This window comes from Prinia subflava, chromosome 4 (genome assembly GCF_021018805.1).
Source record: "Prinia subflava isolate CZ2003 ecotype Zambia chromosome 4, Cam_Psub_1.2, whole genome shotgun sequence".
Classification (NCBI taxonomy): domain Eukaryota; kingdom Metazoa; phylum Chordata; class Aves; order Passeriformes; family Cisticolidae; genus Prinia; species Prinia subflava.
This window is the reverse complement of record NC_086250.1, coordinates 72,285,160-72,297,225: the sequence shown is the minus strand read 5'-3', so window position 1 is coordinate 72,297,225 and position 12,066 is coordinate 72,285,160. Positions and strand designations below refer to the sequence as shown.

Here is a 12,066-nt window from a genome sequence, read left to right as displayed (position 1 = left end):
CTGTTTTTCCTGGTAAATTCAGTCTCGAGGAGCAGGAATGAGCTGCATTTCAGTGCCCCTGATGCAGAACCCCTCTCTGATCAGTCCTGAGCAGTTTCCTGTGTCTGGGGGATGTCAGAAGGACACAGCTGGGGGCCAAGGGGCACAGCCACCCCCCAAAATGATGCATCCACTCGTGTCACATTACAAAGAGCCAAACCCCAGCCTGATTTACACTGCACAGGTCTGGGCAAGCCCAGAGGCCAATTAAAAGTCTAAATTAAGGATTGAGTTCATGTACAGGGAGCCGGTGTGGGCCATCTGTAAATCCCAGATCTGGGTTTAAGAGGGGCCTGTGATTAAGGAGGACCTTGAGCACGAATTTAAACTTCAGCAGGATGTGAATGGCCCCTGTGGCTCTGTGTGGGGTCATTTCCCTCTTCTCGGACAAACAGGGAATCACAGAATCCTGGGATGGTTCAGGTTGGAGGGGACCTTAAAGCTCATCCAGAGCCACCCCCTGCCATGGCAGGGACACCTCCCACTGTCCCTGGGTGATCCAGCCTGGCCTGGGACATTCCAGGGATTCTCTGGCAATTCCATTCCAGGCAGGAATTCCTGCCCAAGATCCCATCCAGCCCTGCCCTCTGGCAGTGGGAGCCATTCCCTGTGTCCTGTCCCTCTGTCCCTTGTCCCCAGTCCCTCTGCAGCTCTCCTGGAGCCCCTTCAGACCCTGGAATGTGCTGGAAGGATCCTCCCCTTCTCCAGGGGAACATTCCCAGCTCTCCCAGCCGGTCAAACCCCACTCATCAGTGCTCTGTAGGTGACAACAGCACCTCAGTCTGCTTCACCCCTGGAAGGAATCCCGTGGAGCTTTGGGATGAGACTGTCCCCAAATCCCTTTCACCAAGGGAGGACGGGGAGGCCGCTGACCTTCGAAGATGTACTGGAACTTGTGCTGCTGCAGGCTGGCGCCCATGGCCTCCTCGATGGCGCTGATGTCCTTGTTGAGCCGCACCACCAGCGGGTCGTAGTCCATGCTCTCCACGTTGGCCACGATGGCGTAGTTCCCTTGCTTGGCCAGAGGGATCAGGTAGTGGAAGCAGTGAACCCTGCCATGCAAGAGGGAGAAATGTCAAAATGCAACAGACCCCGTTTGGAAACGTTGTTGGGATGAAAAGGGGTTTATCCCTTCCTCGAGCTGGTAAAAAAATAACTTCAGGGATGGGTGGTGGTGTCTGTGTTGAAGGCGTTTTCCCCTTGTCATTGTCCCGTCTTCAGGGATGGATCCAACAGATCCTTGGTGACAGGTCTGACCTCTGTCATCCCAGTGGATTTTCCCAAGATTCCCCAACTTCCCGTGCAATACCAATCCTCCAACAATAACTCCTTCCATGAAAACCTCATAGAAGTGATCACTGGCAGGGCCAGCGAGCCAGGGGTCATGGAATGATCATTAAAATTCCAAGATTGGGCCAATTCCCAAGCATTTCACACTATTGCAACTCTTTCCTGTTCACCAATGTGCCCAACCATCATCCCTCAATGGAAGGAGACATTCCATGCAGTGGAATCCCAACGTGCCCAACCATCATCCCACCATGGAAAGAGAAATTCCATGCAGTGGATTCCCAACATGCCAAAAGATCGTCCCTCAATGGAAGGAGAAATTCCATGTGGCCAAATCCCAACATGCCCAACCATCATCCCTCCATGGAAGGAGACATTCCATGCAGTCCAATCCCAACGTGTCCAACCATTATCCCTCCATGGGAGGAGAAATTCCATGCGGTCAAATCCCAACATGCCCAACCACCATCTCTCCATGGAAGAACAAATTCCCTGCAGTTAAATCCCAATGTGCCCAACCACCATCCCACCATGGAAGGAGAAATTCCATGTGGCCAAATCCCAACATGCCCAACCATCATCCCTCAGTGGAAGGACAAATTCCAAGCAGTGGATTCCCAATGTACTCAACCACCATCCCTCCATGGAAGAACAAATTCCATGCAGCCAAATCCCAATGTGCCCAACCATCATCTCTCCATGGAAGAACAAATTCCCTGCAGTGGAATCCCAACGTGCCCAACCACCATCCCTCCATGGAAGGGGAAATTCCATGTGGCCAAATCCCAACATGCCCAACCATCATCCCTCAGTGGAAGGACAAATTCCATGCAGTGGATTCCCAATGTACTCAACCACCATCCCTCCATGGAAGAACAAATTCCATGCAGCCAAATCCCAACGTGCCCAACCATCATCTCTCCATGGAAGGGGAAATTCCATGTAGTTAAATCCCAACATGCCCAACCACCATCCCTCCACGGAAGGAGAAATTCCATGCAGTAGATTCCCAACATGCCCAACCATCATCTCTCCATGGAAGGAGAAATTCCATGTGGCCAAATCCCAACATGTCCAACCACCATCCCTCCATGGAAGGAGAAATTCCATGCAGTGGATTCCCAATGTGCCCAAGCACCATCCCTCCATGGAAGAACAAATTCCATGCAGTCAAATCCCAACGTGCCCAAGCACTATCCCTCCATGGAAGAACAAATTCCATGCAGTTTATTCCCCTCTTAGGACTTTGAAAAACCCCGTAATTAAGTCGTTTCTCTCAAAGCCAGAGAGGAAAGTGCTGTGTCCAGAAAAATCCACAGCAGAGCTCCTGTGCTTTTGTGATACCCCAGTGGGAAAAGGGTTGGGTTCTACTTCCCCCAGGAGAGGTTTAGGTTGGATTTTAGGGGAAATTCCTTCATGGAAAGCATCGTCCAGGCCTGCACAGACTGGAGTCCCCACCCCTGGGGAGGATTTAAAGCCATGTGGATGTGACACTTGGGGACATGGCCAGTGGTGGCCTTGGCAGAGCTGGGAATGGTTGGACCTCATGATCTTAAAGGTCTTTTCCAACCTAAATGATTCCATGATTCTGGAATTCACCTGCCAGGGGAACAAATCAAAGCCTGAGGGAGAATCCCTGGCATTTGGGGCATAACTCAGCACATGGGGACAGGAGGTTAAAACCAGAGTGACCCAAAGCTGTGACAGAGATGTCCTGGCTCCCATATCCCCTGGAGAACACCCTGAGGTGGCCATCTAGCCCAGTTTGGGGTAATTCCCAGAGTAAAAACATCTTATATATAATTTGATATATTATTTTGAAATATGAAAATCCCATAACAGACATTAAGTAGTCTAAAATTTCATGGTTATTCCAACAAAAGCTGCTTCCATTCCCAGGCTGGAGGGGGCTTGGAGCAGCCTGGGATGGTGGAAGGTGTCCCTGCCCATGGCACTGGATGATCTTTAAGGTCCTTTCCCACCCAAAGGATGTGATTCCATGGCTTGGTGAATGATCTGGGTGTGCCAAATTCCTCCTTTGAGGAAGCACATACAAATCCAAGGAGTGGGATCTCAGTGATGTCACATCCAAGGGGTGCTGGAGGAGGAGGAGACAACACCAGCCTGCACCTGGAATGAACAGGGGCTCTGAGGCAGGAGAAATAAGAGGATAATTGTGTCGAATTCCCAAAACTCCTGGAGAATTCGAGGAGATGATTCCCGAATTCCTGGCTGTTTTGGTGTCTCCTCAGGTGGCACCTGCAGCAGCCGGAGGTGGGATAAATTCCCGGGCTCTTCCCAAAGGTGCTCTGAGTGTCTCTCAAACGTTCTGTGGGGGGATCCCCGTTGTGCTGTGCACCTTGGAAGCGGCACAGATCCAGGGGATGATTCCAGAGAATCCTGCTGGGAGCAGGCACCAGAGGGGCTGGGATTGCTCTCTGTTCCTGCAGGTGCTTGGAAATGCAGAGGGAGGGATCCAGGGGAGCTCCCACCCTGAAATCCCAGGGGTTTTCCTGATGTCAGCAGCTCTCCTCAATCCCTTCCACCCTTTGGTGATGTGGTTTGGTGAATTCACAGCTCCAAACTCGGCTCCTCTTGGAAGCACTGGAGGAGCTGGGCAATGCCCTGCTCTAAATTCCTGCAGAATTTATCCCTGAATTCCATTTTAGGGATTTTTGCTTAACCCAAGTGTGACAAAAAGCCACAGAGGCCAGAATCCCATCCACGAGTCCGGGGTTACCTCAGGCATCACCTCCCGTTACAGCCCAGCTGGAAAACTGCTCCATTTCCACACTTCCACCACCTTCTCCTCAAATCCTTCCCAGCCCAGCGGGTGATGGATGGCAGGATGGAGGAGCGCTGACAAGAATTAATGTGGATTTTTTTTCCAGAGCTCCACGCTGACTCCAGCAGAGCACACGGGGACACGACGTGGCTTGGGATGTGTCACCGAGGAATGAGCCCGTGATCCATCAAACCTCTGACATTCCCCTTCCATTTGATGCCTCAGAGCAAAGGGAAGCAATGAAAATACACCTGGCCCAAACTGTTCTCCAGGGAAAAACGTCTTCCCAGCCCTGGAGTGGGCAGCTGGCAGCCTGAAGAAAGGGATTTGCTGCCTCTGATCTTTGCATGTGAAGGCAGAGAAATGAAATTATCCAGCCCTTGAAAAAAATCCAGCTGGTTCCCCAATTCCTGTTACTGTTTGAAGAAGTAGGAGAAACTCCTATTTGCAATCCCAAAAAAACCCCAATCTGTGCCTGTTAGACCATGAAAACACCTTTGTGTTGTTTTAGAAGGACAAAGTCCCTGAAAATCACATTTTTCCTGGTCTCTGAATCATAATCACAGAATCACAGAGTGGGTTGGGTTTGAGGGACCTGCAAGATCATCCAGTGCCACCTCTGCCAGGTGGCAGTGCCACTGTCCCAGGGTGCTCCAAGCCTCATCCAACCCGGCCTTGGATATTCCAGGGATCCAGGGGCAGCCCCAGCCTCTCTGGGAAGCTCCTGGTAGAGCCTCACCACACCCACATGAAGGAATTTCTTCCTAAATTCTCTTTTAGTTAAGACACAAACCTCCCTAGGCAATTCCACTTTCGGCATCCTGCCCCCATCCTGCATTTGGCCATGATTTGGTGATCTGGCATTTCTGGACTGCCCTTTGATGCTGTCCTGGAGAAGTTTATTTGTCTCCTCTGGACACAATCTTCACCTGCAGCCTCCCAGGACCCCCCTCCATCCCTGAATTCCAGGTTTTTACCTGACTTCCAGGTGCAGCACCAGCAGGCAGCGGTCGGCCATCTCCTGGAAGGACCTGGCCAGCTCACTCAGGCTCTGCAGGATCTGCTCGGAGGCAGGAAGCTGTTCCAGGCTGGCATGGCTGTCCTGGCCTGGGGACATGGCTGGCAAGAGAAAAGAGATAAATTTGGGATGTTCTCCATCCCATCCAGAGCCTCCTGTGTGCTCCCAGCCCAGCTCTGGGCGTTCCCTGCTCCATCTCTAATTCAGGAGTGGATCCAGGAGCAAACAGCTCCTGCCATGGATTGAACTCCCACGTGGATCTGAGGGGGTTCATCAACCACCAGGACACATTTTCCTGGGAAGAGATTGCTCTGGGGTGGGAATTCCTGTGGCTGCAGAGTCCAGGAGTGTTTATCTTGCTCTGCTGGGAGGGAGGGTCCTTTTTGGTCACCACAACGTCCCCATGAACCTCAGGTGGGTCCCCATCCCTTCAGAGCAGCCTTCCTTTGGTTTTGTTCCTTAACCTTTTGTTCCTTTACTGCCCTTGTGGCAGTAAAAAGCAATAAAACCACAAGAAACACTCATGAGCTGCCCGTGGATCCTTTTCCTTCCTTGGGAAAGCTCCTGGGATTTTATCCCAGCCACGAGTGCAGGTCTAGCTCCATAACTTCATCCCTTGTGGCAGTAAAAAGCAATAAAACCACAGGCAACACCCATGAGCTGCCCTCAGCTCAGGGTCAGCTCCAGGGACAATTACCTGGTCAAAGCAGAAAACCCCACCTTCACCACACTGGATAGAAAAACACCGGATTTTTTTAGCCCCAAATCCTAAATTTTGAGAAGTTTTTACACTCCTGGAGATGCAGGAATCGTCTCTTTTTAGCAGAGCCACCCTGGAAGTGCTGGAGATGGATGGAGCCATCACCCCAAAAGCAGGAGTCAGCTCCTTCCTGCTGCTCACATCATTTTTCTCCCCTCCACAGCTCCTTTGCAGCACTTTCAGTGAAGCTGTGACTGCGTTTGCAGTGGAGATAAGGGAGGATAAGAGGCACAATCTGCTCCCTCTTTAAAGCACTGAAATCCCTCTGGGTGTTCAGCCCCACCCCTGGCAGGGAGGAGGCTCAGGTGGGGTTTTTGGGGGGGTGAATTTGAATTTTTCCCGTGTGTTTTTTTTTGCTTCGGGAGCTCAAAGGGAGCCTTTCAGAGCCCATCAATTTTCCTTTCTTCTCTGGACATCCAGAAGAGAAAATCCCATTCCTTTAAGTTTCACTCCAGATAGTTTTACTCCATCATCCTTGGCAGCACGAAGCCAACAAATGAGCTGGAGCAGCAAAAAATAATCAGAACCTGAATTATTAAAGGGCTTTGAATAAAAATAAAAAGAAAAAAAAGCCATTTGGAGCTGGCTGTGGAGTTGGGCAGTTCTTTGGGCAAAGGCTGAGCCTTCCTGTGGCTGTGGACCCACCACACTCTGAAAAAAGGAGGGATCTGTGACTGCTAAAATGCTGGAAAAAAGGGAAAAAAAATCAGGAATGCTGGAAAAAAGGGGAAAAAAATCAGGAACGCTGGAAAAACAGGCCAGCCATGGAATTCCTCTTCCCCTTCTCCTCCTTCCTAACTGAACATGAGCCCACCTGGCCACCACAACACCCTGGCCATGGCTTCTATCACCCTGCACCCTTCACAGATTCATTTTCCTGAGGTGAATTTTCCATGCTGCTGGATGGAATTCCCAGCTTTGTTTGGGATTTCTCCCTTCTGGCTGAAATCACAGCTGAGTCCTCTCCCTCTGAGGAGAAAAGAAACATTTAATTCCAGCAGAGCTGAGAAAAATAAACCCAGCACTGGCCCTGTCAGCCATGATTTCGGTCGCCCTGCAGCTCCTCCTGACAGGCTGTGCCTCCTAAATCCATGGATGAGGATTTCCAGAGCTCTGGAATGTGAAATAAAACCCCTGGAGCTGCTCAGGAGTGAGCAGAGTGACCACTGACAGGTCCCAGGGGTTCAACAGCACAAGGAGCAAAATCAGCCCAAGGAGACAAACTCTGCCCCCTGACGCTGAGGAAGGAACCTCCAAAATGCTCAGGATTCCCTCAACATTCCCAGATTTGCTTTGTGGGGGAAAGGAAAGGCTCAGAGATGTTTTATGGGGGAAAATCCCTCCTCTTTGGGAGAGAGATGCAGCAAGAAACTCCTGCTGAATTTACGGACCAGTTCACAGCTCCTTAAATTTGAATTTCTTCCTCCCTTCCTCTCCAAAAACTCCAAAAAACACAGGGAAAAGGGAATTTATCATGGGGTAGTGCTGGATTAAGCCTTTAGAGAGCCAGGGTTAACTCTTCTCTCTGCTGGAGACTTTCCTGGGGATCTCAGGCAGCACTTCCAGTGCTGGAGCTCCCAGCAGGAAAAACCTGGATAATGGGGTTTTATCCATCACTGCCAGTGCAGCTGACTCAGTTCTCCGTGTGTCCCCTTCCCACACGAGGAGATGATGCCACAAGGACACAAAATCACGACTAAAACACCTCCAAAAAGGAGAATATCTGGTGTTCAAAGGAAAAAGCTGGGCACAATCAGAGGTGTGATTATTTTTTAAAGGAGTAGCGTGTAGGTCCAACATCAAGGAGTTATCCCAGCGGGATTTCTGCCAGGAAACCTCTGACTTCTACACCCCAAAAAGCATGAAAAAATCGATAATTTTAAAATATTTCATTATTTAAAAGCCACCTCTGTGTGGGATTCAGCAGAGCAAGGGGAAGGTGCTGCTGGTGAGGAAAACTTTGTGAGGGGACAGGAACGTCACCAAGGTGTCCATGCCACACCAAAAGGTGACTCCAAGGTACAGATGAGTCACTGCCTTCTCCTAAAATGCTCCATTTGGGAATTCCAGCTTTCCAGGGAAGGACTGGAACGAGCCATAAAAGCTGGAGCTGGGTTTTGATTCTCCCAGAGTTCAGGGGATTCGTTTCAGACTGATGGGAATTCAAAAAGCAAATCTGGATTTTGGGGCTGACACCTTCCCTGTGCTTCCCTGTGAACATTTGGGCCTCTCAGATATCAACAAATACTTCAAATATTCACCCAGATATTGCTGCTTTTTACCTAAATCGTTCTTTTTTGCAGGGATAAATCCAGGGAAGTAAAACACTCCAAGGAATGATTTCTCCCCAGACTTCCAAGACCACGGAATGGAAGGGAACCAAGGATGGAAGGGGATTTTAAGGACCATCAGTCCAACCTTCAGCTGGCACCTCACCCCTGGATTTGGGATTTCAGCTGTCTGAATTGTCTGAATTCCCAGCATTTTACTGGGAATTCACCTTTGACTGGGATCACTGCCAAGGTGCCAAAGGGACAGAGTTACTCTTAGGAGTAGAGTAAGGAAAAACAGAATAGGAAAGGGAAGGGAAGGGAAGGGAAGGTTTGGGAAAGTTTGGGAAGGGAAGGTTTGGGAAGGGAAGGGAAGGTTTGGGAAGGGAAGGTTTGGGAAGGGAAGGTTTGGGAAGGTTTGGGAAGGTTTGGGAAGGTTTGGGAAGGGAAGGGAAGGGAAGGGAAGGGAAGGTTTGGGAAGGTTTGGGAAGGTTTGGGAAGGTTTGGGAAGGTTTGGGAAGGTTTGGGAAGGTTTGGGAAGGTTTGGGAAGGTTTGGGAAGGTTTGGGAAGGGAAGGAAAGGAAAGGAAAGGAAAGGAAAGGAAAGGAAAGGAAAGGAAAGGAAAGGAAAGGAAAGGAAAGGAAAGGAAAGGAAAGGAAAGGAAAGGAAAGGAAAGGAAAGGAAAGGAAAGGAAAGGAAAGGAAAGGAAAGGAAAGGAAAGGAAAGGAAAGGAAAGGAAAGGAAAGGAAAGGAAAGGAAAGGAAAGGAAAGGAAAGGAAAGACAGAGTAGGAAAAACAGAAGTGAAGAGGAAACGAGCTGCTCATTAATAAATCTCCAAGCAGATTTCCACTAATGACTCCTCTTTCCTCGGAGGAAAATTAGGGCTGGGCTGGAGGAAACTTCAGGAAAGGATTTCCCCTTGCAGATCTCGAGGTTCTGGCAGCGACCAAGAGAAAAACTGCAAGGAGCAAAAAAAAAGCAAGAAAAGGAGGAAAAGGAAAGCAAGAAGGCAAAAATGAAGGGCTGGCGTTGAAAACTTCCTCCCACGGCCTTTGTGTCCTTAAAATCCAAGAGCAGGAGAAGGGACAAAGCTGGAATAAAAAAGGTTTTTATTCCTTTGAGGTGGTCAGGAAGAGCCGCAGCCCCCATCAGCTGGGTAAACACTAATGATGAGCAGAGCCCCGACTGTCACTGGTGATAAAGAGCAGCCTAAACACTCTATTAGTTTTTCATTTGGGGAATTAATGTTTTTTTTACGGCGTGTGTACCCTCGGCACTTAATGAATTGTCTCGTTAGCGCTGCCTGCGGAGCTCTCTCGCCTGCCTCCGCTGCCGGGCATAAATTTCCCCGGGAAATCAGCACTTTTAAAAAGGCAGTAACTCCTCCAAAAAGTGGTTTGTTTTCTGGTTTTTTTCTGCAAGGATGCAGCTTTGGGAAAAAAAAAAAAAAAAAAAAAAGAAAAAAAAAAAAAAAAAAAAAAGAAGGATTATCTGGGGGGAAAAGGAATCTGTTAAATAAAAATAGAGGGGCAACATCAAAAATGTGTGGGGAGGTTCGAGCTCCGTCCTACGAGCCCTGGAGGGTTTGGTTGATCCACGCTGTTCTTTAAGCACTTTGGAGTCTGCAAAAGGCTTGAAAACAACCCAAAAAACAACTGGTTCATTTAAAAAGCCTCCAAAATCAGGTGTTTTTCACTAAAAAGCTGGATTTTTTCACTGAAGGAAGCAAAATTGTGCAGGGAGAATTAAGAGCAGGGCCCTATCACAGGATTAGGAACAGAGTTGATTTCGCTATTGGAGGAGTCCCTAAAAATCCCAGGATTTGCTGTTCCAGTGCTCCTCAACTGGGAAAATTCCTCTGTTTTCAATCATTTATGGTGGAGCTTTCCCAGAACCTGCCCTTCTCAGAATTATTATTATTTCCTGGGCTGAATTCTATTATCTCAGAAGTCATTTGATTTTGGAAAGCCCTTTCAGCTTCTTCTGAGTTCTGGGAAGGATTTGGTTTTTTTTTTCCTTTTTGGTGTTTCCTGACCAAATTTTCCTTAAAAACAGGGAAAATCACAGGTCAATGGAGACATTTCCATCAATTTACAGCAAAGCAAAAACTCACCCCCCTTCTCCTCAGAGTCCTCCGGGATCCTGAGCCGCACCTTCCCAAAAAATGCCCTCAAAACCTCCCTGCAGGGTTTCGCTGGGCCTGAGGGGGATGGATTTGCAAAAGAACCTTAAATCTCCCAGTCTGTTTGTCTTAGTGGAAGAGAAAGGAATAAAATTCCTTTCTAAAAGGGAAAAAAAAAATTCCTTTCTAAAATTCCTGAAGTTAATCAGTGTCCTGATGCCCAGGAGTAAAAATCTAATGAAAATAAATACAGTGGAACAGATCCTTGGCAATCTTTTTTTTCTTTTTTGGACAGATAAAAGGTGTAGATAAAAGTGATAAAGATATAGAAGAGAGTGTTGTTTTCTTTTTTTTTTTTTTTTTTTGAGGGCTGTTTGTTTTTTAAAAATCGGTTTGCAAAGCAAGAGGAGCAGCCCAAGGGTCTGGAAGACAAAGAACAAATGAGTTTTGTCCAAGGGAATCCAGAGGAAGGCGGGAATGGGAACATCCATGGGAATGATGAAGAGTTTTCAAATTCGGGGTGAGGAATGGGAAAGAAAAAGGGACAAGCACCAGGATGATCAGACTCAGCCTAAATCTCCACAATTCCTGGTTATTTAAGAGTCATTTTCCACAAATCCCAGAGGAATTCAGAGTGACCCAACGGTGTCGTCATCAAACCCTGGCTGTGATTTTTAATCCCATAATTTTGACAATTATTTTGCCCCTTCCAGAGCAGGGCAAGGAGTCACCTCAGTCACCCCGAGGAGGAGCAGGGAGGACTTTCTGCTCCCCATCCTTGCCAGCAGGGAATCATTTTCTCCAGAGGAGATAAAAGGACTGAAACGGGATGAACCAAGAGGAGCCATTCCCACAAAACCCCTTAAAATGCTTTGAAAGCTTTGCTAATTAGGTCACTTATTTACATGACGATCCCCTGCCTTTAGGACTGGTGGGTGGGAGGAAGGAAAGAGGGAATGAGAGTAATTAGGGTAATGATGGTGGTGAGTTAAGGATGACCCCACGGATCGATCCCGGCGCAGATTCCCGGTGTTGTCTCCCAGGGCTGATTTCCTCATCCCATTAAATATTTGATGGAAAGCGCTGAGGCTGGGGAAGGCTGCAATCCATGGGAAAAACTTCACTGCAGACATTCCAGAGGGAATAAATAAATTAAAAAAAAAAAAAAAACTCTGGAAGGCACCAGGAGATCACTCTGGTGGGAAAACAAGGAGATTTTAGGTGACTCTGTGGTTTGCATCCCCGAGCTCCAGCAAAGCAGAGCCGTTTTTAAGGGATGGCATTTCCGTGCCAAAATTCTGAAATAATCCAAAATAACCTCCTTGTGTTCAGTTAAATCAAACCAGGCGTTTTACCTCTGTGAAGTTCCCTGCTGGTGTTGGAGGTGTTTTAACACCTTGCTATCCCAATTTTTCCATGGTTTTAGTCCAAAAGTCGACTCAGCCAAGAGGGACCCAGCTGGACTCCTGCTCTCTGCCTGAATTGCTCTGCTCAGCTCTTGGCTGCAGAGCCCTGGAGGGGTTTGGGTTGGGAGGGACCTCAAAGCCCATCCAGGGCCACCCCTGCCATGGCAGGGACACCTCCCACTGTCCCAGGCTGCTCCAGCCTGGCCTGGAACATTCCAGGGATGCAGGGGCAGCCACAGCTGCTCTGGCAATTCCATTCCAGGCAGGAATTCCTTGCCAAGATCCCATCCAGCCCTGCCCTCTGGCAGTGGGAGCCATTCCCTGTGTCCTGTCCCTCTGTCCCTTGTCCCCAGCCCCTCTGCAGCTCTCCTGGAG

At 48.7% G+C, this 12,066-nt stretch overlaps 1 protein-coding gene across 1 annotated transcript in view; it reads right to left on the bottom strand.

Annotated features, from left to right (window-relative positions):
• Nucleotides 1-12,066, bottom strand: part of EXOC4 (exocyst complex component 4) — a 314,358-nt gene that overhangs the window by 24,524 nt on the left and 277,768 nt on the right. Inside the window, exons 15-16 of the mRNA XM_063397129.1 lie at nucleotides 5,092-5,233; nucleotides 913-1,091 (exon numbers count right to left, since the gene is read on the bottom strand). Of these exons, the coding sequence (XP_063253199.1) occupies nucleotides 913-1,091; nucleotides 5,092-5,233 (321 nt within the window). The remainder of the gene's footprint in view (nucleotides 1-912; nucleotides 1,092-5,091; nucleotides 5,234-12,066) is intronic.